At 42.8% G+C, this 27,460-nt stretch overlaps 1 protein-coding gene across 1 annotated transcript in view; it reads left to right on the forward strand.

The window, feature by feature from the left end:
- Nucleotides 1-12,297, forward strand: part of LOC147689809 (galectin-3-like) — a 201,020-nt gene extending 188,723 nt beyond the window's left edge. Inside the window, exon 6 of the mRNA XM_086936598.1 lies at nt 11,953-12,297. Within this exon, the coding sequence (XP_086792724.1) occupies nt 11,953-12,105 (153 nt within the window). The 3' untranslated portion in view covers nt 12,106-12,297. The remainder of the gene's footprint in view (nt 1-11,952) is intronic.
- Nucleotides 12,298-27,460: the final 15,163 nt, after the last annotated feature.

A 27,460-nucleotide genomic window follows, 5' to 3' on the forward strand; every position in this document is an offset into this window, starting at 1 on the left:
TTGATGACTGAACCTAGAATGTGTATATGTAATTTTATGTCACTTGCACGTCCCCACACCATTCCCTGGTCACGTATGCGATGCCTGTAGTATCACTCACTGGCTCACATTAGTCAGATCCCCAATGATCCCCTTCCCTCACCTGCCTTACTGCTCTGAAATGAGTACACCCCTCGTATCAATTGCAAAACCAGACATGGTTCATAAGCTTCCCAGTGAAAGCCACACCAATCCATGATGGCGCCCATCCCCAACATCACGTGATTGCGTGGTTTCTCTTTACGCAGGAGGCCTGACTTTATGATCCCCATACCCTTCTTTACACCGCAAATGCGGTTTTAGTTATTTATTAATCTACCTCACATCATCCTCACACACCCGATATATCCGGATAGCGTCCTATAGATAACAACCCCACTTCAAGATGGCGCCCAACCCCGGCATCACGTGATCGCGTGTCTCCTTATCTGAAGCCCGACCACCTCCCGACATGGCACCAGCAGCAGGATCGGGCTCCCCGGCATACCCCACGGCAGTATCCCTCTATTCAGTAAGTCGGAACTCCGCATTACCTTAGCCCATAGATTCGCTTACATTTGCTGAATAAGTATTCAATTCCCTCGCTCCATTATTTTTCCAGCGGATCATTCAGAACAGTGACCGCACCGCGGCGACGGCCACTAAGCCCTACCCGCCAAACCCCAACTCGGAGCTATAATTACCGCAAGGGTATGTCTATTATACAGTGTTTTCATTTACAAAAGCGCGCGCAATCCCCAGCTAAACGCGCTTTATTATAACCCTCAGATTATATTTATACCACCCACGGACCCTGTACACGACAACAAGCAAAGCCGTGAGGAAGTATCATTTGGAAGCATTCTACGGGCCTCCCACTATCAAGCCCGAGGTACGCCCCGATTTCACTTTAATCTGGATACGACCTTTCAAAGGCAGTCCAATTGCTGATGGTTTTCATTCTTTTATCCCAGGATTCCGAACCTATTTTGCATTACCCTAAAGCCCCCGCGACGCTGGCATCTTCACAACTTGACACCTCAATCAAGAGGTATGCCTAGCGCCACGCACAGGCTACGAATATTTTCCTTGCCCCTTCAAGATAACACGCCGTAAATCTTGATCCTGCTAACTTAATGTGCACCTTGTTCACCTCAACACATTGTCACAGAGGTTGAACATATTGTGTAGTCACTCTCTTGCACCGAGTGCCATACCAGCCCCTCACGCATGAGCCTCTCACTGCAATTCCGAGGAAAAGGTTTATGTTATATTTAAATACTGTTATTGTATGCAATCACTTTCACCAGCACTTTTCACACACTGCGTTTACTTTTATTGCAAGTGCCAAAAAGGGTTTGAACTGGCTACTCTCCTAACTCCTTGAAATTGATAATCTCCTATAATTTTTTCTCTGTCCGTCATTGTTTCCCCAAAGGCATTCATAATACAGGCAAAACTATTAATTTAGTCCTGAAGATGATCTCCTTTATTAATTGAGCGAGGGATCGAAACGTCGACACCTATGAGTGGCCATACATGAAAACAATTTGCATTTTAAGTTGTATGTACTACTCAAGGCGATACTGTTAAACTCCTAAGAATCGCAACAGTACCCTGCCTGCTCTTTTTCCTTTGCCTGAAACAACCCCTTTCACTCTTTTCTATTTTTCTTTCTCTCCCGGTACGGCACAAGAGTTTGTTTTACTGCAATGTACTATTGCTGTAGAAATGTATTGTAACCGATTATCCTTTATCTTTTGATAAATAAATTCCCTGCCCGGCTAGACAAGGAAGTTAAAAATATATAGCAGCCTATTGTGTTCTATATAATAATTGTTCTTTACTCTCACAAATGCTAAGGACCTTTGTCTCCTAAAACGTAACTGATACCCATGGTCCATAGCTACCCGCTGGGTCCCCCTTGTTTCCTAAAATCACTTAAAAGTGAGTTAAGACCTTTCTTGGAACTGAGAAATGAATTGTCCGTGGAAGACAACCTCATCATAAGACAAGGAAAAGTGAAACCACCGGTCACATTAAGAAAGAGAATAGTAAACATTTGCCATGAGGGACACTTAGGCATTAACAAAACGAAACAGAAAATTGAGAGTTGGTATTGGTGGCCAGATTGTGATATTAAAATAGAAAGAGCGGTAAGGAGCTGCATACAATTTGAGAATTCTGATAAAAGTCAGATAACTCTCAGACCCCCACTACAACCGTTGAACTGCCCCAACATGCCATGGTAGAGAGTGGGTATTGATATAATGGGACTTATAAGATTCCAGGAGGAACTAGTGCACATGCTGGTTTTGGTAGACCACTTCTCTAAGTGGCCCGAAATACAGTTTGCAGGAAGGTTGATGCACTTGACCTAGTCACATTCATGGACAACATATTCACGAGAAAAGGTATACCTAAAACTATAGTAAGCGATAATGGATGTCAGTTCACTTCGGACATTTGAAAAAAATTCCTAGACAGGAATGGTACTACGCACAAAACCACTTCCATATACCGCCCTGCGGGCAATGGTGCCGTGAAGAGATTTAATAGGGTAATAAAAGGCACCATTCAATTAACGAACAACAATGGTAAATGTTGGAGGAAGGAAGTAAACAAAATAATTTGGACGTACAGGATAACACCAGGGGAAAAAACACAAGTCAGCCCTATCGAAATCCTGAGAGGCAGGACACCCATACCTAAGGACAACATAGGATGGCTCAAGACAGCTAGGAAAACAGAATGGTCGGTGGAAATAGTCAGAAAAAGAATCCAAGATGCACAAAAAGTGTGCAAAGAGAAATTTGACAGTAAACATAACTGCAAACAAATCCACATCAAAGAAGGAGATAGAGTGAGTGTCAAAAGGATTAAAAACATTGTAAAAGGACAGAATAGGTTTACAGCACCGTTAATAGTAGAAAAAGTCTTTTGTAACTCTGCACTCCTCAGCGATGGGAGGGTGTGGCATGCCTCCGCGATTTCTGTTTGTTCCAGATCTGATGTTGGCAACAGTGAACACATTATCAATCAAGATATCGCAAAACATAAGCTCATGGACCAAGGGATGATGTGGGTGGTTATGACAACTATGGATGGTTGTGCCATGAAGCATCAGAATCTGACGGAGAAGGAGATAGCACACCTATGCTATCTTGCAGCAATGCAACCATTGGCGGTCATGACCTTGAACTCATTGAGTCTATTGGTGAATACAGAGACCTTATCACTGGTACCTCAGAGGTATCACCTGGTGCTTGTAGCATTACCATATCTGAGGAAGAACAGGATGCGTTGTAACTTATGGATGAGAAGAGAGATCTTAGCACAAGAGAGACAGGTAGCCCCCTAGGTTCGGGAGGTAGCCATATGTCAGAACCTGAACTTATTTCAGAAAGAGACACTATGGAAGAAGCAAGCAGCACCAGTAGATTTAGTTGCAGCTTGGTTAAACCAAGCAAATATAAAGACTTTGCAATTAGTGAAACTTCCTTTTTAACTGTGCATTTTCAAGTTTTAAGGTTCCCTCTTTAGGGTTCCTCAAGGAAAGGAGATGTGTTGTGTTCCATTGTATAATTATCTTCCTTTCCCCCTTATTTGCATCCTTCCCTCTTCCTCACGCGACCCTTCCCTTGCGCAAAGCTGTTATGTCATCAGCTGGAATGTTGACAGCTGACAGTTATTACAGTTCCTGCCTGCGACTTACACGGAGCACTCCTGTCTATGGTGTGTTGTCCTCTTAACTTAAATAAATACCTATGCAACTATGCTGGTTCCAGATCCTACTTGAGACCACCCATGTTCTTTAAAGCCCCGGGAGTGGGGGTCCCCGGGCTGGCGGGGGGGGGCTGAGAGCCCCCCCCACATATTAGAGAAAAGCCCCGGGGGTGGCAGTCCCCGAGGTTGGGGACACGGATGGGCCACCCCATTACAATATGCATATTGCCCCTGGGACTTGGCCCGCCGGGGGCTAATTAACAACAAAGCGTGGCAGACTGCCCTTCGTTTTTTTTTTCGACAACGGGATGGGTGGATCTTAGGCGCATCCCGTGATTTAAAATAAAAATAAATATGTTTTGGCCTTTGGGGTGCTTGTGGGATCCACTGAGCAGGCCTAGGGGGTCAGGGTGTTTCTACCCTGCCCCCTTTGCGTGTTTTGCACATTTGTTTTTCTGCTTTCTTGTGCCTCGGTTCTACCGAGGCACAAGATGGCTGCCAACACTTCCTGGTTTGAAGTGATGACAGCTAATTAGCATAAAGCTCGTGCTCCAGAGGATCTGCGGCCCTAGATATATATATGATTTAACTTTTGATTTTCTCAGCAACTACTGAATGGATTTACACCATTTAACAAAAAGGCATGACTCTGAACCAAGGGCTACTTTTTTGCCAAATTTGGTGTAATTCATGTTCAGCAGTTTGGGCTGTAGCTGCGACTAAATGTTCCTATGGGAAATTGCATGGGGGAAACACATTTTGCGACCCCCCTTTTTCTCGGCCCCCGCTTGACGAATCGCCGTGAAACTTTTAGGATAGGAGCGGACTGGAGTGCTTTATGAGTTGTGAAAATTTTGTGAAGATTCGCCAATCAGTGCCAAAGTTATTGGGAATAGAATGTTGCGGATTTCCCATGGAAAATAGATGTGTGTGTGTGTGTAAGTGTTTTACTATCATTTAGCTAGCATTGCTAATATAAATGACTGTTTTGCTATTATTTTCTTTAAAGCTATACTGTATTAGTTACATGTGTTGCTCCTTTGCTCTTTACGGCGCGTAGTTATTGATTTGTACCTAATAAACATGGTTTAGGGTGGTTGCAGGAAACCAGTCCAACAGAGATCCCAGGCAAAAGTTGGATGGTACTTTTAGGTGTTACTAGCCTGTCTATGATCCTGGTATTACTCTCCTGACCAACATTTGTTTATGATTTTAAAGAAATGGGCAGAGACAAAAATATTTGTGGTTCCAAGGGTCTAGCAGAATCTGGCTGAGGAGAAGCTTGTCCTGACACTCTGCAAACCAACTGCTTGCCCAGTGTGGCTTTGGAGGGGGCTACAGAGTCTGTTCCAAATACAAAAGGTTGGGCATGTCTGAATGGGGTCTTTCATTAGTGATGTTCTTTTTAGATCTGGAATGTATCCTGACTGTACTAATCTTTCTTTTGGGGGGGAGGGGGGGGGAGGGTGGATTCCAGATGTCACTATTTTCTGTATACTAGGGTAACAATTGTGATCCTATTCTAGAATTAATGTATGAGAGAACTTCAGCTAGCTTTTGATATGGTATGAGATGATCAGAGAAGGGTGGTGGCATTGAAGGTATCATTTTTTGAGAAGATTCTGTTGCTCTAGCTACCCTTCCTGGGCCAGAAGCATTTTGGTCAGATGTTTGGGGAAATGGTTTACCAAGCAGTGGAAAGCTCAAGCCTCAAGCTGAGCTCTTTCGATGTATTAGTTTGAGATGGCACTCTGCTCATCATTTTTCCCATGGGACAGATTCCCTCTGGCATCAGAGGTCCTGGAATGGAATTCTGCAAGATGACCAGGGGTTACTTCAGTGTCAACCTGAAGCAGAAGCCATAATGACTACAAGAGCCCTCCTTAGTTGGTGCCCGAGGAGTTTCTACTTCTAGTGTTAGTTCATCTCTTGGCATTCATTCAAGTCTGGGACTCAAGTAATTCTAATATTTAGATGTTATGGTGGTCTATTAACATTACTTCATGAAATATGTGATTATGCCTCTGGATTCAGTATGTATTGGCCAGAGGACACTCTTAAAGGGGCAGTCTCACCGAAAGGGGTGGCAGACCTTCTGGCCAAGTGGGAAATCCTTCCAATCTCGTCAGAGGAGTAAGGTACAGTGCGTATTTCTCTCCCTTTCTCTCACACATTTCTTGTATACAGAATTCGCTAGGCCTTTGTTTGGATTTTGAACTGTGAGGACTACAATAATTTTCCTTGCCATCAATAGAAGTTCAGTGATACCACTATAACAAGCATTGAAAATTTGGAATGCCAGTGGACTTTTATTTGCAGTTGGTGAGAGATCTGTTCCATCAATGGCTACGTTCTCTGGGATACATGACAGCCTGTCCTTTTGTGGTTCGCTGGCTCAGACTCCATTTCAGGCTTCTAGTCCAAGCCACGAAGGAGAACTAAAACCTTGCATCTCAGAATGTTTCATGTCAGTCATTCCTTGACAGTTTAACTCCACTGGTGGTGGCAGGTGAGAACCGATTTCTGTGTGTGTGTGTGGGGTGGGGGGGGGGGGTGGGGGGGTAGGGGGTAGGGCGTTAAACTGTTCCTGTGGTCACAACAATGGATACCTGCATCAAGGCATGAGGTGTAACACTGGAGAACGCTGTGATGGCTTGGAGACTGGTATGATCACCTACAGTAAAAGCCCATGTGTAGTGTGGAGGGAAAAGCAGTCTCTTTCTGTTTAGACCATGGGGCCAATCTTTCTGATTCAGCTAAACAACCATGTGACAAATTCATATATCAACAGACTGAGTGCACCAAGCATCTCTTCATCCCACTTCCAGTACATTCCATGTTAACTAGAGCTGTCTCGTTTTGATAAAAATGTCTTTTCTCTGAGTGTCAGGGACTTGAAGGCTAATACCTTGAGGCAGATGTGTCCATCCTAAATGGATTTCTCTCTCAACATAAATGTCCTTCTGAAGAGCAAAAGAGAGTTGGAGTTGTGTTGGACATATTTACATCCATTAGAAAAGAACAATGGAGGAGTATCACCCGATGAGGGAGATGAAGGCTTTTCCAGACGAGGAAACACTGTTCCTTTGTTAGTAAACCCCTCACTCACCACCTAGTGGTGACTTGCTTCATCATCGGGGCCCACCCAAGTGGCCTAGCGTCACTTGGGTGTGCTTCAACACCTGAGTTACAGTGGAGCAGGTAGTGAAGTGTGGGTTGTGAACAAAAAAAGGTGTAAGTGTTAAAATTATCCTGGTTAATGCTTTGTAAAGATTTTAATAAAAAAGTAACTGGACAATAATAAAAAGGTTGGTGAGATACTGGAAGGGAAGTTACGACCTACGTATCTCGGCTATGTGTTGGTCAACATATTTCTACCATTTGGGGAGATCCCCGGTATTCTTCAGGACCAAAACAAGGAAGTGGGAGGTGTGGGTCCCCTAAAAGACGCACCCTGTCCTAAATCCTTGGTCATCCAGAAGGAAAAAATATTCCTCTGGGCAGACACTCCTAGAATATAGGGTGCCAATAAAAACCTAGGGAAAGAAGAAGAGCAAAGGAAGCGGTTACTATCCTGTAACGTAGTGCAGAAATTAGGTGCAAGGTACGTGCAGTTATGCTTGCTTTCCACAGTGGTGAATGGAAACAGTGCCTTCATGAGTAGAGACCGTGCCTACCAGTGAGGTGGGAGCGTGCTCATATCGTGAGAGTAGACGCATCAGCATGGTATATCTAAGGTCAGATTTACAGTTGGCGTTCTCAGTGCGTGCCTGAACAAAGCATGCTATGACTTAAAATTGAGTGCACTAGACTAGAGTGCTCGTATCTTTATCGGTGTGGATAATACTGTGCCAAATGGTTGCCTTCAATAGTTTGTAGGCCCGGAAATATCCTAATCAGGATAGGTGGTGTACAAAAAAAGACAGACCAGACTCACACACACATATAACACGGAGCTTGTCACGAAACGTGGCATGTCAGGAAAGGGGCTTACTGGAGTAATACTCTAGTAGGGCTTCATCGAGCAGGGGGTAGGTGCTTCACTCGTAGCAACGTATTCTAATTGGAAAAGGCATATATCGCAATATTGATTACAAAAAAAGCTCGTTTGCGTACTGGTTCGGTTGGTCAAACCATTCGTGAATCCTGTGTGGGGAGGAAAACTACTTACAGTTGGTGGTGAAGTAAGGCAGCTCACCTACGTCTACCATCGGCCGCTCGGTTACAATGAACGGGCGAGCGCGGTGTACATATAGCCGTTTGCATACTTCCGGGAAGAGTCACGTGGCCGCTACGGTGGCCTGTGAGGGAAGAATGGTTGGCATGGAGATCAATGAATGCTGCGCTTGCGCATTCAGAATCGGCTATAGCAAGGGAGCGTTGGCATGGAGGGCAATTTGATACTACATATGCGCGAACAAAATGGGTTGCAAATATGTTAGATGGAACCACTAAACAAAGGTGTTAGATGGAACTGCTAAAGAGAAGGGGGGACATACCCAGACGCTGGTCTGATACGGTATGGGGGATGAAGGATAACGGAAGCATCGTTATGGGGGTAGCACATTATGAAGGGATACCAGGGATGCATTCGGAGTTAGATGCATCTCGTTTGTATGTGCGGTGGGACTGACTGGGGGTGGTGGGTACTAGCAGTGATTGGGGTTATTTGAATACAGAGTTCCACGGGATATTGTCATTAAGACCCCGTTTATGAGAGGAAAGTCTGTATATCCATCTCTGTTCTTTTTCAAATAGACGTGCCTGGATATTAGGGCCTGCTTGCAACTGTTCAATGACTGTCCACCTCATGTCATTGGTGGTGTGATGGGCAGTTAGGAAGTGATCCGTGAGTTTGGTCATGTTCTTTTTGCATCTTATAGTGCTCCTGTGTTCGCAAATACGTTGTTTTATTTTGCGTGTCGTCATGCCCACGTAGGGTTTACCACAGGTGCAGGTGATACGGTAGATGACATTATTGCTGTTGCAATTGGTCTGTGATCTCTGCTCCCATGTTTTCCCAGGTTCCAAAACTATTGTCTTCGTGTTTTCTGTCAGGTGACAAACACTGCAGTCCCCACATCGAGAGTGTCCAGTTATTGGTGGGAGACCCCATATCTGAGTTAAGGTTGGGTCGTTGGAATTCGTTTTATTTTTAGGTCTGGTATTGACCAAGATATTTTTCAGACTAGGCGCTTTTTTATATGAGAAAAGAGGTTTTTCCCAGTTGAAAGTTCCAGAATTGATTATTGGCCAGTGCTTCCTAATGCTCTTACTCACTTCGTTGGAGATCACATTGTATGTGGTCACACAGGTTAGGGGTATGTTGTCACTGTTCTTAGTAGTTTCTTCTAAGAGTGCTTGGCGTGGCTGGTTTCTGGCTCGTTTTTGGCAGTTCTTTGTGATCTTTATTGGGTATCCCCGTTGTGTTAATTTCCCCGTAAGGTCTTCAGCCTGTTCTTTGTAGTCCATGAGTTTACTACAATTCCTACGTAGTCTTAAGTATTGGCCCGAGGGAAGGTTTTCCCTCAGTGGTCGTGGATGAAAGCTCTCAAATCTCAAGAGGTTGTTTTTAGCCGTAGGCTTGAAGTGTGTTTTGGTAGTCAAAATTCCTTGTTCTCTTTGGATCTCAATGTCTAGGAAGACCATTTCATTCTTGTCCACATTGTGGGTAAAATGAAGATGTTGATCACAGGTGTTGAGCCAGGTGATGAATGTTGTTAGGATTGCTTGAGGACCCTTCCAGATTGCTAGCACGTCATCAATATATCTGCGCCAGAATACGATGTTCTCCAAGTATGGGTTGGTGGGTGAGAGGATGTACTTTTTCTCGAAGTCAAAGACATACAGTCCTGCTATGCTAGGCGCAAAAACGCTGCCCATAGATGTGCCCCCTATTTGTAAATACAGGGACCCTTCAAACTCAAAGAAATTCCTTTTGAGGGCCAAGGTAGCACATTCAATAATGAATTCCTTGGGTGTTCTATGTTCCCATGTGGTTTGTTCTAAGGTTTCTTTTAGGACATTGATGGTGGCATCCTGGGGGATATTGGTATAAAGGCTTTCTATATCAAAGCTAACCAAGATCATGTCGTCATCCATTTTGATAGTTTCCAGAAGCGTTAGAAGGCTTTTAGTGTCTTTCAAATAGGTGGTGGTTCCTTGTACAATAGGTTTTAAGAAATAGTCACAGAACCTAGACAGTGGTTCAAGGAGTGAGCCTATACCAGATACTATAGGTCTGCCCGGTGGTGGTACTCTGTTCTTGTGCATTTTTGGGACCACGTAGAAATATGGTATTTTAGCCTCTGTCTTTGTTAGGTAATCCGCTTCTTGTTTAGAAATGTCACCTCGATGTTCTGCTTCTTCAACCAGATCCACAATTTCTCTTTGTAGATCGTCTGTGGGGTCATTAGTGAGGGGAAGATAGTTGTTTCGATCTTCAAGTAATCGTTTGCATTCTTGTTGGTAGTCTGTGCGGTCCATGATGACTAGGCCTCCGCCCTTGTCTGCTGGTTTGATGATGATGGTTTCATCCCCTTTGAGATCCGATAGGGCTTTTCTCTCGGCTCTGCTGATGTTCTGATATCGCGTAGGGGTAATGGTGGATTCTATATCGTTGAATACCGCCTGTTCAAATGTATTTATCTCCACTGGGATAGTGTGAGGTGGAGGTACAAAGGTGGATTTCGTTCTTAGTCCAGTTTCGTTAGGCACTTCCTCATCGTTATCTATGTTGGTTTTTTCCAAAAAAGCTTTTAGTTTCAATTTTCTGAAGAAAGCTGCTAGTTCGCAGTGTAGTTTGAACTTGTCCAAGTTCGCTGTGGGGACAAATCCCAGTCCTTTATTGAGGACTTTCTTCTCTGTGTCTGTTAGGATGTGTGACGACAGGTTTGTGACTAGGTCCTCATGTTGCTGGGGCCTGCTCTGTTGGATGCGGTTTTGTTCCTGGTGTTGCTGCTCACCATCTCGTCCTCTTCCCAGTGGACAGTGTTTCCCCGTTTGTTGCGGCCTCTCCCGCGCCTGCCTCTGTTCTGAAAAGGAGGGCGGAACTGATTTGGCTGAAAGGGATACTGTTGGAAAGGGGGTTGCCATCCATACATGGGAAATTGTTGTGGTTGTTGGTATGGTATTACATCCACCCAGAACATTCTTCTGCCAGCATTTTGCAAGAGAATGCAAACAGGTTGGATTTGTTCCGAAATGGGTTCAGCCTGTGGTTCTTCTGAGATGGCTCTTCCTTTTTAATTTAGGGACGTTCAAGGATGGGTGGAATGCAAGTGAGTCTCTATCTCTGATGAATCTAGGGTAGCAACGTTGGCTTATGCCCATGCTTGTTTCATATTATAATGTGTTGAGATTTCAGCTTCCTCTGGAGTGCAGTATTTAGTGTTGTTTCCAGTTCATTTACTTAGGTAGTTTATTTTCTTGGGTACCTCAATTAGAATACTGGCCCTAATTTAGATATTGACAGAGACTGAACTCTGTTGCAATGGTGACGCCAACATAGTAGTCTGCCCACCAAATGTAAATGCGGCCTGCATTCCTTTAGTTTGGCCAAGATGTGACTACTCTGTTACTGCCCAAGCAAAGTTCTTTGATGGACCACTGGCGTAAGCGGACAGTGGAGAAATGGCTGTATGTCTGTCTGCCCAGTTAAAAAACAGGGTAAAATCCTGTTTGTAAGGGGCAATAAACACATAAAATGCCCCAGGATTCCCATGGTGAGTGGGGCATAACAAAATAGTTTGGTGCAATGGTCTGTTGCTGAGGGAGCCCAACACCATACTGGAATGAGCATCGAAAGGACTCGCTGTGACTGCGGTTCCTGGCAATGCTTCAGAAATAAACACCAGCTTGGTGGTCAGTTCTAAATTAGATGGGCAGCATCTCTATCAGGGCAATCGAGTAATTTACTCTGTTACCATGGCAGAGAAACGGACACTCGCCTAAATATTCATCGGGTCCTGAAATCTCTGAACTGTACTAAACTCTTTGTCCAATTTACTGGGTTTGACTGGCTTTGTGTAATGTTTTCTCAACATTTGGCATCTGCTTACTAATTTCTCATTATTGCGAACTGTGTTGATAAATGGTAAATAAGAAATTATTTCCTAGACTACTTACCAGTAATAGCCAAAATAACTCAAATTTCATAACAGTTGTACCACTCGAGTAATATACTGTTCTCCTTTTTTCTGTTTTTAGATTGACATTTTGTGCCTTCCAAATTCTTATGAAGTGTACGTGGATGGCAAATATTACTTGAAGTACGAAAGCCCAATGAAACCTTTGGAAAGAGTCAAATACATTGAAGCTTGGGGTTCCCATATTGAGTACATTCACGTCCGCCAAATGTAATCCTAAAAGTTGGAGCACTGGTCACTTGGAGGCTGTAGCATCAGACGGATTAATTTCATAGTGTGATCTGATTTATTAAAGATATTAAATTCAAAACAAGTTTTTCCATGTTACCACAAAAATGACGAGGACATAACTTTTGCCTCCTAAGGACATGCATTTATTTCAATAAAAGTATCTGCATCAATTTAATCTACTGTGTTTTGTTTTATTCACTATATTTTCAATATATAATTGTCATACAATAGTGGGGATTCAATAAAATAATAATGATGATATTAACCTTATCATTATTATCATTGTTGCTAATAATAACAAAAGCAATAATAACAATAATATAGATAATAATAATAACAATTATTATTATTAAATGAATTGCCGTAAATTCTCTAAAACGCTCTTTAAAACTTGGGAGAATATTGAAGGATTATCCATGAAGCCCTTTTGGATCCTACTACTGACCAGTACTCCATTTACAAATCATAATACAAAGAGACACTGTCTGTCCTCATTAGGAGTAATAGAGAAAAGTGCTTGATTTAACTTCATAAATGTAAGGCCTCTTTTGTGAGAACCAAAAACGAATTCACTCTTGACACCTGTGATTTCAGTTTCAAAACAGAATCCTCGTCCTGTGTTTGAATTGCTACACCATTAGGGGCTGTATTATACAAAGTGCCCTGGGGTGCAACGGGTATTTCCATCCGCTTTGCATGCCCCCATGGCACATTGGTATTACAGAAGGGACCGCAGATGCTTAAGCAGCCCTCTGTGTATTACAGATAGTGCCGGCTCACATATAAAGTCAGCTCTGTCACCATGCAGTTGAGGGAATCTCTTTGCCTCTGCGGCATATTATAGACACAGGTACAGAGGCAAAAAAGCTGTCAGTGGCAGCCCTCTGGAGGGGGAAAACGGGTCCTATGAATCCCCAGACTTTCTCTTGCAGGCAGCTGCAGTCTCACACTGCATGCGGGTTGCTAGCTGCACAGTGAAACACAGAGCGAAAGCTTCAAAGCTGCTACATTTTTCACTTGAATGCACTGCCCCGGGGCAGCACGAGGTCGCTGTTACCCTGGTTGCAGCACATTCAATGTAATAGGGCACACTTTCTCTGTTTGCGCCCAGTGCACCTATTTTAAGGTGCACCATGGAACAAACAGAGAAAGTGTGCACTATCTGTAATAGGGGCCCTGGTGTGCAATACATTTCAGAGTTAATTTTACAATTTAGGTTACCACTCAACAAATTAGGAGGACTCAATTACTTAAAACCTGATCATGTCAATTAAACACACTTTATTAATTTTAAAATCACTCTAACAAGAAACAAACATATTTTATTCTATTCATGGTGTTTTCTATAGCGTACGGCTGCCTGAAATGCCTTGAGGCCTTGAGACAAGAACACCTGAATGACCTAGGTGAGTAATGCTGAAGCTAGAATAGGAGGGTCTTTAGGAGTTTCGTAAATGAGCTTTCTGACTGAGTTTGTCTGAGTTTGAAAGGGAGGGTATTCCACAACTCGACTGAAGCATCTGGCTCTCTTGTCTTTGGGGATGGTCAGCGGAGAACAGTTGTCGGAGTGTAGTGATCTCCTAGGCACATAGGGGAGCACTCTTCAAATCAAGACATTTTCCTTGCATAGCTCAATGGGCCATGCATAGGGCCTTAAAATGGATCTTTGTTTTAATTGGTAGCCAGTTGAAGCTGTGCCAAAGCTGAGGTTGCTGAGTGATGTTTGGGGATCTTGAGGATTGAGCGTGCTATGGCGTTTTGAATGACCTGTGTTTGAATGACCTGGGGCTTCTTAGGACTTATTGAGGGCTTACCAAGAACAGGGCATTGCAGTATGACTACCCTCTTGGCCGAAGGGGGAGCCACTGCATGATTGTTCTTAGTGTGCGTAGTAGTCGGAAACATGCAGCTGACAGTATTTAGATTGAATTTCCATAGTGAGTTTACTGTCCAGGCAAATGTCAAGGCTTTTTACTGTCGTAGAGGGTATTGGCTGTTCTCCGTAGGAGTTTGGGCCAGAACAGTGCATTTCAGCAGGAAGGGTGGTTTCCAACGACCAGCACTTCTGTCTTCCTACCATTAAGTTTGGTGGTTACTGTCTGACATCCTTCAATTGCTCCCTTAAGGCAGGCATTTAGGTTTCTGGATGACTGCCGGGATCCAGGGTAAGTGCGAGTATCAGCTGAGTGTTGTCAGCATTTGAGATTAGATCTGTGTCTGTACAATTCTTCCCAGCGGGAGAATATAGGGCCACATGTATCAAACTTAGGAATTGCGATTCCTAAATAGCGATTTTTAAGAAATCGCAATTTAGGAATCGCCATTCCTTATGGATGTAGGAATCACAAATAAATTTGCGATTCCTACACATTCCTTATTTGCGACTCTCAAAATGCGAATCGCAAATAGGGAATGGCTTCCCATTCATTCCTATGAGCCTAGAGGCCCATATGAATCAATGGGAATTGCATGTGCAAAATGTGAGTACCAAATAGGTACTCTCAAATTGCACTTTCAATTTCAAGGGTGCAAGGGTGCCAAAAGAACACCCTGCAATCAAAAAATATGTTGCACACACACGTGCCCCAAGGCCTTGTTTGTGTGCAACATAGAACTTTAAAAATGCGCTTTTGTGCATTCTTCAAAGTTACCGCAAATTACCATCAACTTTAACGGTAATTTGCATTTCTTAAAAGCAAAATCGCAATTTTTTTATTGCATTGTATTTAGGGAATCGCAATTTGTGTTTCCCTTAATGCAATCGCAATTTAAGTAATCACATTTTTTGCGATTACTTAAATAGCGATTTTTTCATTTGGATGATGCTTCCCAAATGCAAAAATTGCAGTCGCAAAGGGGCAGATTCTGCGAATTTGCCCCTTTGCGTACGCAAAAAACAATGATGCATTTGCCCAATAGACTTTAAAAAGGGTTGAGCTTAAAAAGGATCCCTGTGGGACTCCACATTCGATGGGATAGGCAGCTGAGAGGAAAGGTTCATTGCGAACTGGAAAGCTTCTATTGTTTAAAAAAAGCTTGAACTATTCAAAAGCAATAACTGTAAAGCCGGCATTTTTCATTCTTTTAACCAGAATTCCATGTAAACAGTGTTGAAAACGGCACTAACATCCAGCATGATCATGGACGCTGAACCACCCTGATCTAAGATCATATGGCGTTCCTCATTAGCCACTAGCAATGTAATCTCTGTGCTGTTTCCAGGCCTAAATCTAGTTTGAGTTGGTTGGAGGAAAGAATGATTTTTTAGAAAGTTCAAAAGATGTGTATTAGCATGCTTTTCTAATATTTTACAAGCAATTGGAAGCAGAGAGAGTGGTCTATTATTATCGACCACCAAAGGGTCTGCGTGTCGCTTTTTAAACAGAGGCTTAACTATTGTGTGCTTCCATGTGAAAATGACACTGCTAAGTGACAGGGACCTGTTTAGAATTTTCATTAGAGCTGGTAAAATAATGTTGCCAGTTTTTAATAGGACTTTGTCCCTAATTAGGATACAAAGACAGCAGTATTTTTATCAAACCAATTAAGTACACTGACCACAAAATGAAAGGAAAGCGAATATTTTTACTCAAACACTTTCATATTTTGAATTTGAAATACAAAAAACTACAGATGCTGTCCCTAAAAATGTACTTAAAACATATTTAACACATAAGCTTTGTGCAAAACTTGATACACAATTAAAAATACAAGTACAATTGTAAATTCATATACACATTAACGAAGACAACTACATATACAATAATCTGCTAGGCACAACAATTTGATCTTGATTCCTATGAGATTTTGAGTAGTTGGTTCATATAAGGAAGGATTGCGTCGACGTTTCGACCCTGGGGGCGATGCAGTGATTTAGCGCATCAAGAGCGGGTCTTCATCAGGACTGTATACATGTTGGACAGCCTCTTATGGACCTTGCTCCACTTGGAGTCCTAGTCTGTTTCTCAAAATTACTGCTGGTCAGCCGACTCAGGCAGCGTTGATCTTCCTCAAACCTCCGCACTGCTTATTTATACAGGAGGCAGAATGAAGCGATTATTCCTTGTCAACAACAATCGGAAGGTTTAGAGACATGAACAGCTTGTATCAAAAGTAAATCAAGGAATAATCGCTTATATTACAAACAAACAAATGGCACAAAGAGCAATGATTACAATGGGTCTCGAAATAGAGCCAAAATATCCCACTTCCCAAGTTTCCAAACTACTTGCCTACCACACCGAGCCCATTTCCATTTGCCTTTTAAGCACTTGTAGCTTCCAATTCCCCTAAGTCTCCCTTTAAGTCTGTATTGTTCTTAATTATTTCTTCACCTCATCACTCTTATCAGAAATATAAGTACAACATTGCTGAACTTTCAGCTTCTTACAGACTCTGCCCTTCTTCAAGAGAAGGATATCTAACACAAGGCTGTTCTGCATCACCAATGGTCCTATAGCTATAATTTCAGTATCCATGGCCAACAATGAATTTACTATACAGGGAGTTAACATTTACTATAATGGACAACTTTCTAATCTTGAGATCATTCATAACCACTTCAACAGAAGGAATAACTTCACCAAATATATCTCCAACTATTTCAGCACCACTGTGTTCCGTTTAGTTCTAACTTGTGATCCCCACGCTGGAGCATTCAGATGTTCTACATGATAAATCACCATCACGCTAAGAGAGGATATACCCAGAGTTTATCAGAAAATGCATGTATGTGAAATGTCCGAGATCAGTAAGTAACTGCACCCAGGTATATCGGTGCTCACCTTACATTCATCTCAGACTAGATTGGTGTGACCTATCTGTTTTTAGATATCTAAGAGAGTTTGTTTTGAATACATATATAAATGTATATATACTTATACATTATTAGGGGCCTCACCCACAGGTACCACATGTGGCATGCTTCATCATTGGACACTCACTCACACATATGAAATTTGTAAGTGGACTCAACGCGTTTGTAAGCGGAGTACTATGGTAACTGTGAGTGTAGGCAGGGATTTAGGGTGTGTTTAAAATAACCTCCCAACCCTTAATTCATTTTAATGTTATAGGGTTAAGGGGCTAAGTTAAAAAGAAAAATGGCGACACTCTTTGGTTTTTAATGATCCTAGGTTTCTATTTGGTCGACATGTTTCAGCCAATTCAACTGCCTTTAGTGGTCATATGGCTTTCTTCAGGACCTTTGTTTACCCTGCTATTTATCGGTTAGCAACAAATTAGCTATTCTGCATTAATATATTCAAAAATGAAAAGACATGCAGATTCATAAACTGACCCTACTTGAAGGACCTTTTCCTCGAATGGTCAAAGATGGCTAAGGAAATTTACCGACATCATAGAGAGTTTCATGGATTGACTGTCCCTATAGTCACACATTCATCAAGAGTACTGGTCCGCTCAGCACTCGAGCAGTGTCCCTGTCCGCCTGCACTGTCCTCCACCAAATCTAGAAATTTCTTTTCAACCTTGGTTAAGGAACAAGTCAAATTATGCCTATGAGCATAAGCAGCATCTAACATTGCAACAGGTTTGAAATGCAATCAGCTGTATCCACCTCGAGTATTTGAGTGCCAATTTAAATGTTTGTATGTAGGAACTTTCATAAAAAACTAAGTCATAATTCAAAACATAATCCTGGAAATAACCATGACCATATAAAAGGCTCAATAAAAGGCCGAGGTAATACCATATGTAAGAGGAATATGGTGGTGGGTAATCTGCTGTAGCTGAAGCAGGTAACTGTGTACATGCATAGCAATTCTTAGCAATCATAGTGTCAATATATTCAAAAAACAACTTAAAATAGGTGTTTGAGAAGTCTCCGCTTGATGCATCTACAAGAATTGCTGTAAAATCAAATGTGTGCAAACTACTACTACTTTGAAGGTTAGGTTCAGTAGATTTTGGAGGTGTTGGTAAATATATTAGTCCTCCAACAACAGTTATTAATATACCAGCTAATGTAAACCTATTACGGTTACTATTTTCAATTACCTCACTATAATCAGACCGTTGTGCTTGTCCAAATGGTAAAAACCAAGTTGGGTGGCGGAGTGAGCTAAAGAATAAGGATGGATTAAACCCTGATCAGTTGGGGGTGAGTGCTTGCAATGTTCAACACTCCGTCCATCACCCCCTTTGGTTTTGCTCCAAATATCTCATGACATGTTCCCTATTACAGAAGGAGCATCCGGATGATGTTTTAAATTCATTCGGTGCCCATAATTGTTCAAAGTTATGGACCACAACAAAGCCATACAGACTGTCTGTAAAATTAGTCACTCTGAGCTGTTCAGAAACACAGCAAGCTTCAGTAAGAGCAATCAGTTCAGTCACTTGTGCAGAATGCACTCCTTGAAGCCAGGAGGTTCTACTAACCCGTGACTACATAGACTGCATATGCAGCTCTTAGCATTCCCCCATCATCTCTTATGCAAGATCCATCCACACGCAATAGGTAATCCGATTTTTCCAATGACAACTTGTATATCTGGTCTTGACGTGGTAGGTAGTGCTGTGACATCAAGACAGTGCTTTACTTCATTACAATTCTTAGGTAGGGGTAACGAAGTAGCAGGGTTCTATGAAGCACACTGCTTCAGGGTGATATTCTCAGCTGCAAGTATATTCTGTTCATGTGTAGTCAATCGGCTGTTAGTTACGTGCTGAATGTGTGTACACATCAGCAAAACTTCCACGGAGTGGGGCACGATTACAGTAAGAGGGTGTCCCATGACAATACTCTTTCATATCTTTCAATGCTGACACCTTTATTTATTTATTTTATTTATTTATTTTAAAAGTTTTACACAGTTCTTAGAGCATGGCAACATAGTTACTTGTAGGGTAGGGATAAACAATAGGCACAAATACGAAAGGGGAACAGCAGGCAAGGTGAGAGATTCAGGGAAGGGGGGGTTGGACCGGGGGAAGTAGATAGATAATGAAGGTGGGAAAGAGGAGGGGAGGGTGAGAGACACACCATGGGAAGAGGAGGGGAAGGGTGATGGGGACACAAACCTGTAGACGAGTCAAGGCAACGTCCAAAGTCCAGTAAGCTGTGATCCCAGGGGAAGTGGTATCACTTCCCTATCTTTGTCGCGAGAGGCTCCTTTTATGCAGTGGACTCTCTCAGAGGGGTCTCTGAGACTCCAAGGCCTACACACTGGATCCTTCCCCAAAAAGGGCAGAGGGAGTGCTTTGGCAAGGGGTGCCATACCATACCTCAAGTGTGAGTGGCTCCCTTGGTGCAGTGGACTCACTCAGCGGGTTCACTGAGACTCCAGACTATAAATATTGGATCTTTCCCCAACAAAGGGAGGAGGAGTGCTTAGTCAAAGGGCACAAAGGACAGGGGGTAGGCAGAGTAGCAGGCATGGGGGGATATTCAGGGAAGAGGTAATAGGAGCTAGGTAAGAGACAATAAGGAGAGACGAAAAGAAGTCTGCCTAAAGACCGACTGGGTAGGTGACGACCAAGGAGGGAATCCACAGCCCATCTCCCCTATAGCTAAACCAAGTAGCTCCATCGGGCATCAGACAAAATAGTTTAGTCTCAATACATTGAGAGAGGAGGGAAGGAGAGACGTAAATAGAGGGAGGATGCGGTAGGAGATGCCAGGAGAGACGAAAGGAAGTGCAACAATGTGGTTCAACAATACACCAGAAAAAGATCAACAAGTAAACCTTATATCAAACAATCAGCAATACATTAGGGGAGGAGAAAAAGAGAGAGAGAGAAGTGGGGGGTAGGGGAGGAGGGAAAGTGAGGATAAGGGAAGAGACAACTGTAGAGACGAAAGGAAGTCTGTCTAAAGACCGACTGGGTAGGTGACGACCAAGGAGGGAATCCACGGCCCATCTCCCCTATAGCTAAACTAGCTCCATCGGGCATCAGACAAAATAGTTTGGTCTCAATACATTGAGGGAGGAGGGAAGGAGAGACATAAATAGAGCTACACCTTTAAAGCATCCAGGAAGTCCTGCAGCTACATGAGCAAGAGTGCAGCCTAACAAAGCGTAGCAGCTCTCTCACTGCAGCAATGCAAAAAAGAATGAAAGATTTATTTTAATCAGGCATTCCATCACTGGGTCATGACAGGGACTTTCTCTCAGCTCTAGGAAGGCAATCAAACAATACTAATCACATGGTATTGGATCCAACACATCCTTATGTGTCAGCCTCTGTAAAGGCTTGACCATGAGAGAAAAGTTGGTTATGCACTGTCGACAGTAGTTCACCATTTCCATAAATATCCTGACTTCTCTTTGGGTGGTTGGCGATTCATTTTCAGAATCTCAGAGATTCATTCTTGCGACACCTTCCTCGCTCCCTACTCAATGTAATGTCCAAGATATAGAACTTCTCTTAGGCAATCTCCAACTTACGTGAGGACTCTTTATGTCCATCTCAGCCAAGTGGCTCAACAATGTAGTGGAGTATTATTTACAAGCTTCCTGTGCATCTGATGCTATTAGCAGGTCATGGATATAATGAACCAAGACAGAGTTAAAGGGCATTACCAGGGACTCAAGGTTCTTGTTCAAATGTTTTGGGGCTGACAGTTTTTCTGTTGCCCCAGCTGGATTTAAGATCCTCACAACACAAAAATAATAAAACTACCTAGGGGAGTGTCAACCCTGTCTTTATTTTGGACCTTCCCAGCAGGATTAAAAAAATATCGAATTGGAGTATTCTTGGATCATTAGTATCCATCATCTTGGTATCTTCTGTGTTTGTACATCTACGTGTTTCGGCCTCCTACAGGGCCCATGGGGTCTGTGGCCTTCATCAGGAGTGGAATCCCAGAAATATATGCAACACACCTCAGGAACAGCCTGAAAGAAAGCAATTTCTTTGGAAAGCATTTTCTACAAGGAGTAGCTCTCTCATACATGATTTTGCATCCACCTCATGCCCTGACCCACCGTGGGGTGATCTCCTCTTAGTGTACATGCATGTGATTCTTGTGCATCTGATGCTTTATGTTCCCTGCTCAATATTTGTTCTTCTTACCCGAGTTTTATCTCTTTTCCTCCAAAATCGGGGTATTGGTGGGAACGTCTTCCTTTTGTCACTCTCTGTATAAAACACAATTTTATAGTTTCCTGAGAAGTCCCAGACATCAGGCTTCCCTTTGTCTCTAGATCCCATGGCAAATCATCAGTTGTCACCTAAGGATGCAATCCAATATCTGGCCCTTGATTCACCAATTTAAAATCAACATCTTAGTCATGGGTCTGAAATTTCATACCTTTTGGTGTGTAGTAAATGATGCAATTTAGCTTGCAAATCAAATTGGGTTCTAATAAATTCACAGGGCTAAAATCACACACCACACACTTTTGCCTCTCTTCAAAGGACCCTAACCATGTAACACTTCTTGTGTTACATGGTTAGTCATTTGTTTAGCTGCAACTCCTACAACTTTGATTGTTTTTCCTGATAGGGGTAGGTATTGAACTTCTACTGTTCTAACAATTGAACGGGTAGCACCGGTGTCAATCAATAATTACATGGGGTGCACATTCACTTCACCCTCCATGAATAGACCACTTTGGTCTACCTCCAAGACTGCGCAAAGTACGCAATCTTTCTCCCCCCTCATCACTGTCATTGTGAGAGATCAGAACTGTAACTCCCAAGTGAGTCAAACAGGGGAAAACTGCTGAAACAGGTCTTGATTTTGGTTCAAGAAGAGATTCAGCACCTGCTTAAAATTAAATCTAGGACCATTCACGTTTTGCTGAGGCACTGGGGCTTGAGGGACCTGCATCACTGGGGCTTGTCACATATTAGGAACTTGCATCCTGGCCTCGGCACACTGGTGTCTGTATGGAGTTTCTAAAAGATGTCTGCACAAACCCTGAGTTTTCCCCCACTCCCCTGTTGGGGTTAAGACGACACTCCTGCTTCCAATGCCATGTTTTTAACAATCATTCCATGGATTAGATTTCTTCAACGTTGCCACATCAATCCCGGTACTCTGGTCAATTGGGACACACCGACATCTACCAAGTGGTTAACCATTTCCACCATTCATCACAGGAACTCCCTGTTGACCTAGACCTTGCATAGCACCAACATTGCCTACAGACGGCTAATTCTGTCTGCCCTCTGTGCTGCTTCCATCTGAGCCAGCATGAGCTTTTCCTTCAACTGCTTCTCTTTCATTTCCAATTGATCACTACAATATTGTGCACACCTCAAGATCTCATCAATTGAATTATTTTGCCAACACATTAAATTCTATTGAATCATCATATTAACCTCAGGCCTCCATCCTGTCACAAATTGAGACACAAAACTTTCCATATCTTTGGTTTTTGGAATTTCCATCCCATTGTGCTGTCTAAACACTTGCAACAATCTCTCAAAAAATTACAAATAATAACACTTACCTGTTCCGTCGGCCACATCTTGTCACATGGTTCATAGAGACATTGTCGTTTTTCACTAACTTAGCATGAGCATGCTGCGGCTTGCCTGCTGCTTTTGCGTAAGTTACTACACATCTTTATTTTTGCAACATTTAAAGGACTGCTTTCACATGAGAACTCAGCAATGGGTTCACTCTCTGCCAGTGGCGGCTCCTCGAGGGAGAGCTGCGGGGCGGCGGGGAGGGGCAGGGTGTGGGGTAGTAAACTCCGGCATACTTCAGAACGGAGTTAAGTTGATAAATAAATAAATAAAACGAATTATATTGTGCGCGCTGCAGCGTCAAATGTCGATGCAGCGCGCTCAATGTAATTTGTTTCATTTATTTATTGACTGATCGCTGCTAGGCCTTTTCGCCACTGTGCTATGCCTTTTTTGGGCTGTTTGGGGTGGTTCGCTCTTAGGTCCCTGTAACTTTTTGACCAGAATAGGTATCCACACCAAATTTGCGCCCTTCTCTTCCAACATCATGGGCATTCTAAAAGTACCCAGGGTTTGTGGATTCCCCTGGAGGGGATCCAGAAATTAGCCAAAATACAGCAAAATTGTTTTGTTTTTTTGAAAAATTAGAAAAAAAGGCTACAGATGAAAGCATCTTTTTTTTCCCCTGCAAATGTTATCAAAAAAGGGGTTGTGGTACTGAAATCACCATCTTCCCAGCTTTGAGGGCCAAGCAGACATTTGGCAGAAAACTAAACATTTTTACACAGTTTTGGCATTTTTCTGGGACTTGGCCTATTCTTGCTATTTTTGTGCTTTCAACCTCCTTCCATTCCATTTAATGGTAGAAATGGGTATGAAAGCAATAATGGATCCTGGAAAGCTATACATTTTAGAAAAGTAGACACAATTCTGAATTCAGCAAAGGGGCATTTGTAGATCCTTGAAGGTTTCTTTATAGAAACTAACAGTTAAATATAGGAACAATATAGGAACAATTGGGGGCGCTAGGTGGCGCTGGTGCGGAATGGCCGACATTGTGTGAGGCTCCGCAGTCCGGCTGTAATCTGTAAATTATACTCTGTCCAAATGCTTTCATAATCCCTGAAACAAGCGGGTAACTGCAGCAGACTGTCCTCTGTGGTAGCAGAGCGGAGAAACGGGGCTCCTGCTGCGATAGGTGGCTGACGAACGCAGAGTGCAGCTGCAACTGCGACGCATCTCTGCCCTCCTTGGAACTGTTAGGCGGGCGAGACTCATACGCAAGGCCCGGGGTGCGCACGCTGGCAATGGGTCGCTGAACCAAGATGGCGGCGTAGACACATGGGCGAGTGGCTGTACCCCAGAGTCATCGGGCTGCTCGGGCCCCCGAACGTGACAGACTTCACCTGGTCGGAGAAGTGCAGAGGACTTGCGCATACCAGCGCTTCAGATGTGAGTAAATTGGGACAGCGCAAAGAACTCCGAGGTGTGGGCATATGCGGCGCCGATGCGGCAACGCTACGCAGTTTTAACGGACAACAGGCGGGCAGACTAAATCCCCACAGCAACACCTCACGGACATAAGAGGGGCAGATTGTTAACGAGTGCCCTATAGAACTGTCACGACATGTGGAGGGGAGCTGAATGAACCAAGGCACCGTGCACACACAAAGAGGCACCAGGGTAGAGCTGCCTCACTGATCAAGTGGGCCATTGAAGAGTGTGGGACTGGGCATTGGTGACACATTGCCTACATAAAGTTTGACGGCTGGGAGGTGCAATAGCGTCGGTGACAAAAGACAACGCTAGATTGGAGGGGACCCCCTTCTGGATTGCTACGACTCGACTTTAGGGTACAGGTGGTTGGAAACGGGCCCTACATCCACACAGTTTAAGGCTCCAAATATTCGCAGAAACACAAACTACAGGCGCGAGCAGAGAGTCACAAAAAACCCAGGGCGACTGGCCGGGTGATATACAGAAGACCTACAGCCTGCGGAAGACTCCATTATGGGGAAGCCAGACACACAATACTCCGTTCATTGGACTGGCGCACAGCTCAATTTTGAAAAATTCAATAGAAGTTCAGTTTTAAGATGGGTGCTCCTAAAGTGTCGTCCTCTGCCCAAGGGACGAGTGCTTAAAACAGGAAAAACGTGCTTTCAATTACAAATTGATGGCATCCCTTAGGGCACACCTGGGTGAAGGTGTATAGTACCTCCTGATCTCTCTTTTCCAAAAAAATGTGACGACTTCAATAAAGTTCAAACTTTGTTTAATCCAAACAGGTATGTTACTTCACATACTCAATGTGATTCATCTTGTTGAATGTGCATTATCATTCATAATTTCTTTCCGCTCCGATGCATTTTGGGCTTCTGCCCTTCGTCTGGAGCATCTTTCTGCTGCGGCTCCCTTCCCCGACTACTTTAGTGGTAGTGGTCAAGGGAGAAGCCAGAAAATTAAAATGACCCCCGCTGTAAGCCATACCTCCAGTCACACTGAGCCTGCAAAGCCAGCGAACCCAACCCTCCTTAGAAGGTTTTCATTCACACCTTCTTCCTCCTTTCAACTTTTAGCTCTCCATCCTCTCACCTTTCCATCTATTCATTTATCCACCTGCTCTTACTTTCCATCCTCTCACAAATCCAACTAAGGTTTATTCAATCCCACTATCCTTTCACTTTTTCATACATGCATTCATTCTTGCACTTATCACTATATCTCTGTATCTATCCATCTTTCTGTATATCAATTCTTTGTCCTTTCTCATCTTGGATGACAGACAACTGTCTCAAGTTAAATGCTGACACAACAGAGGTGCTATTTTTCAACAAGGTCCATCCCCCTAGGTCAGAAGTATGGTGGTCAGTAGAGCTGAACCCCCCCGTACCTGTAGAGGCGGCAAGAAACCTAGGTTTTAAATTTGACTCTGCACTTACCGGTAAAGCACACGTCCGTCATGTCTCCTCCCAGTGTTTCTGGAGCCTAAAATGCCTACACAGATTTCTCCATTTTATCCCCGATGGACTGTAGGAAGACGGTGTTGCATGCACTGGTCACCTCACAACTGGATTATGCCAACAGTCTGTATTTGGGCCTCCCGGCATATTTAATCAGGAAACTACAGACCATCCAAAAATCTGCTTCAAGATTGATCAAGAATGTACCACTCCGCCACCATATCTCCCCCCACCTACGAAGCCTGCATTGGCTACCAGTGAAGAAAAAAATATAGTTCAAAGCACTAACCATAACATACAGGGCATTGAGGGAGAAAGGTCCTAAATATCTGAAAATATGAATACAGAAATACACCCAGACTAGAGCCCTAAGATCAAACTTGCAGGAACTGCTAGTAACTCCACGATACAAAAAAAAATCTAGAATCGGTGGATGCTCGTTTTCAGTAAAAACTGGTGCATTATGGAACACCATGCAGATATACATCAGGAAAGCCAAGACAGAAAGACTGTTCAGGAAAACACTGAAAACTTGGATGTTTAGCCTCCCCTGAATTTCATAGTGATCGCCATCCCTCCTGCTGCTTCTGCTAGCACCAGGACACCCCCATTGGGGGTAGCCGTGCGCACTATAAGTGGTAATAATAATAATAATAATCATGACTTCACATACCTGTTCATGCTTCCATTCTCTCAGACTTCCACTTATCGATCCTTTCACTCTTCACACCATGCTTTCACCTTTCCTATATTTGTCTTTTAGCCCTTCCATTTAGCATTTTCCCTTATTACATCATTTCACCCTGCCATCAATTAATTCACCCTGCCTTCCTTTCACCTATTCATCCTACCTTTCACATTTCCTTCGTTATTCCCTTTCATTAGGTCCAGCTTTTGAGACCTCTTGTATATAATTCAGTATATACTTATATGTGTATGTACTTTGTGGGCTCTGGAATTCAGCCCTAGGACTTGTCTACTTCCACTTAGGGACTTTTTTTCTGTTCAACCCACTCTATTTAACTGTCTTGATAGAAAACGATCAGTAGAGATCAGTAAAATACCAGAATTTCTTTCTGCTTGTTCAACTGCCTCTAATTAACTGTCTTGATAGAAAACGACCAGTAGTGGTCAGTAAAATACCAGAATTGCTTTCTGCTGAAGGACTTTCTTTTTTTAATTTTTCTGGCAACTGCCACTATATAACTTTCTTGATAGAAACGACCAGCAAGATTCCAAACCATAGAAATGGTCTTCCACGAGCACCCGTAGACAATAATATTTTTTTCAAATCTTGTCTTTTCAGTGATATGACACCAAAGGTCCTGATTCCTGATTTTAAATTTTTTTAATTAATTTGTAAAAACATTATTTTGGTCAGTATGACCATAAAAGCATTTAAACAGGATCTAACATTTCATTTATATTAAAAACAAGTAAAAAAATATATAGATATATACAAACATAATGTGGCCTGCGGAAATCTACATTGCAATCAATCCTAAAATCACGATCTGCACTTAATTGAATGTGCAGTGCATAAGTTCAATTTACAATACCAGGCTATTTTTCCGCTCTTGCTCTCTCTCTCTCAGGTGGGCTATTCAAACGATGATGTGTGTGTGTGTGTATAAAGTGCTTGTATCAGTCAATAGGAGGGTTAATAGCCTCATAACTGGTTACATTAAAGTGCTTGTGCAATAATGATTAAGAATTTACAATTCCTTATTTAAATGATGAATAGTTCTTATATTAACAATTTACTTCAATCAAAGAGGAAGCTAAAAACATTGTTGTAGACACTTAGACGTCAATTCTACTTCGTGATTGTCCTGCTCGCCGAAGTAATGTACACAATGATAATAATACATTATTAAAAATAATGCTAAAATACACATACAATTCATATGAAATTCCTTCAGTTAAAAAAGGATGAACATATATGTAATTATCCTCTTTTGGAGACGTTTTTAGGAAAACTCTATGGGTACA

This window comes from Lissotriton vulgaris, chromosome 9, assembly GCF_964263255.1.
Source record: "Lissotriton vulgaris chromosome 9, aLisVul1.2, whole genome shotgun sequence".
Taxonomy (NCBI): Eukaryota; Metazoa; Chordata; class Amphibia; order Caudata; family Salamandridae; genus Lissotriton; species Lissotriton vulgaris.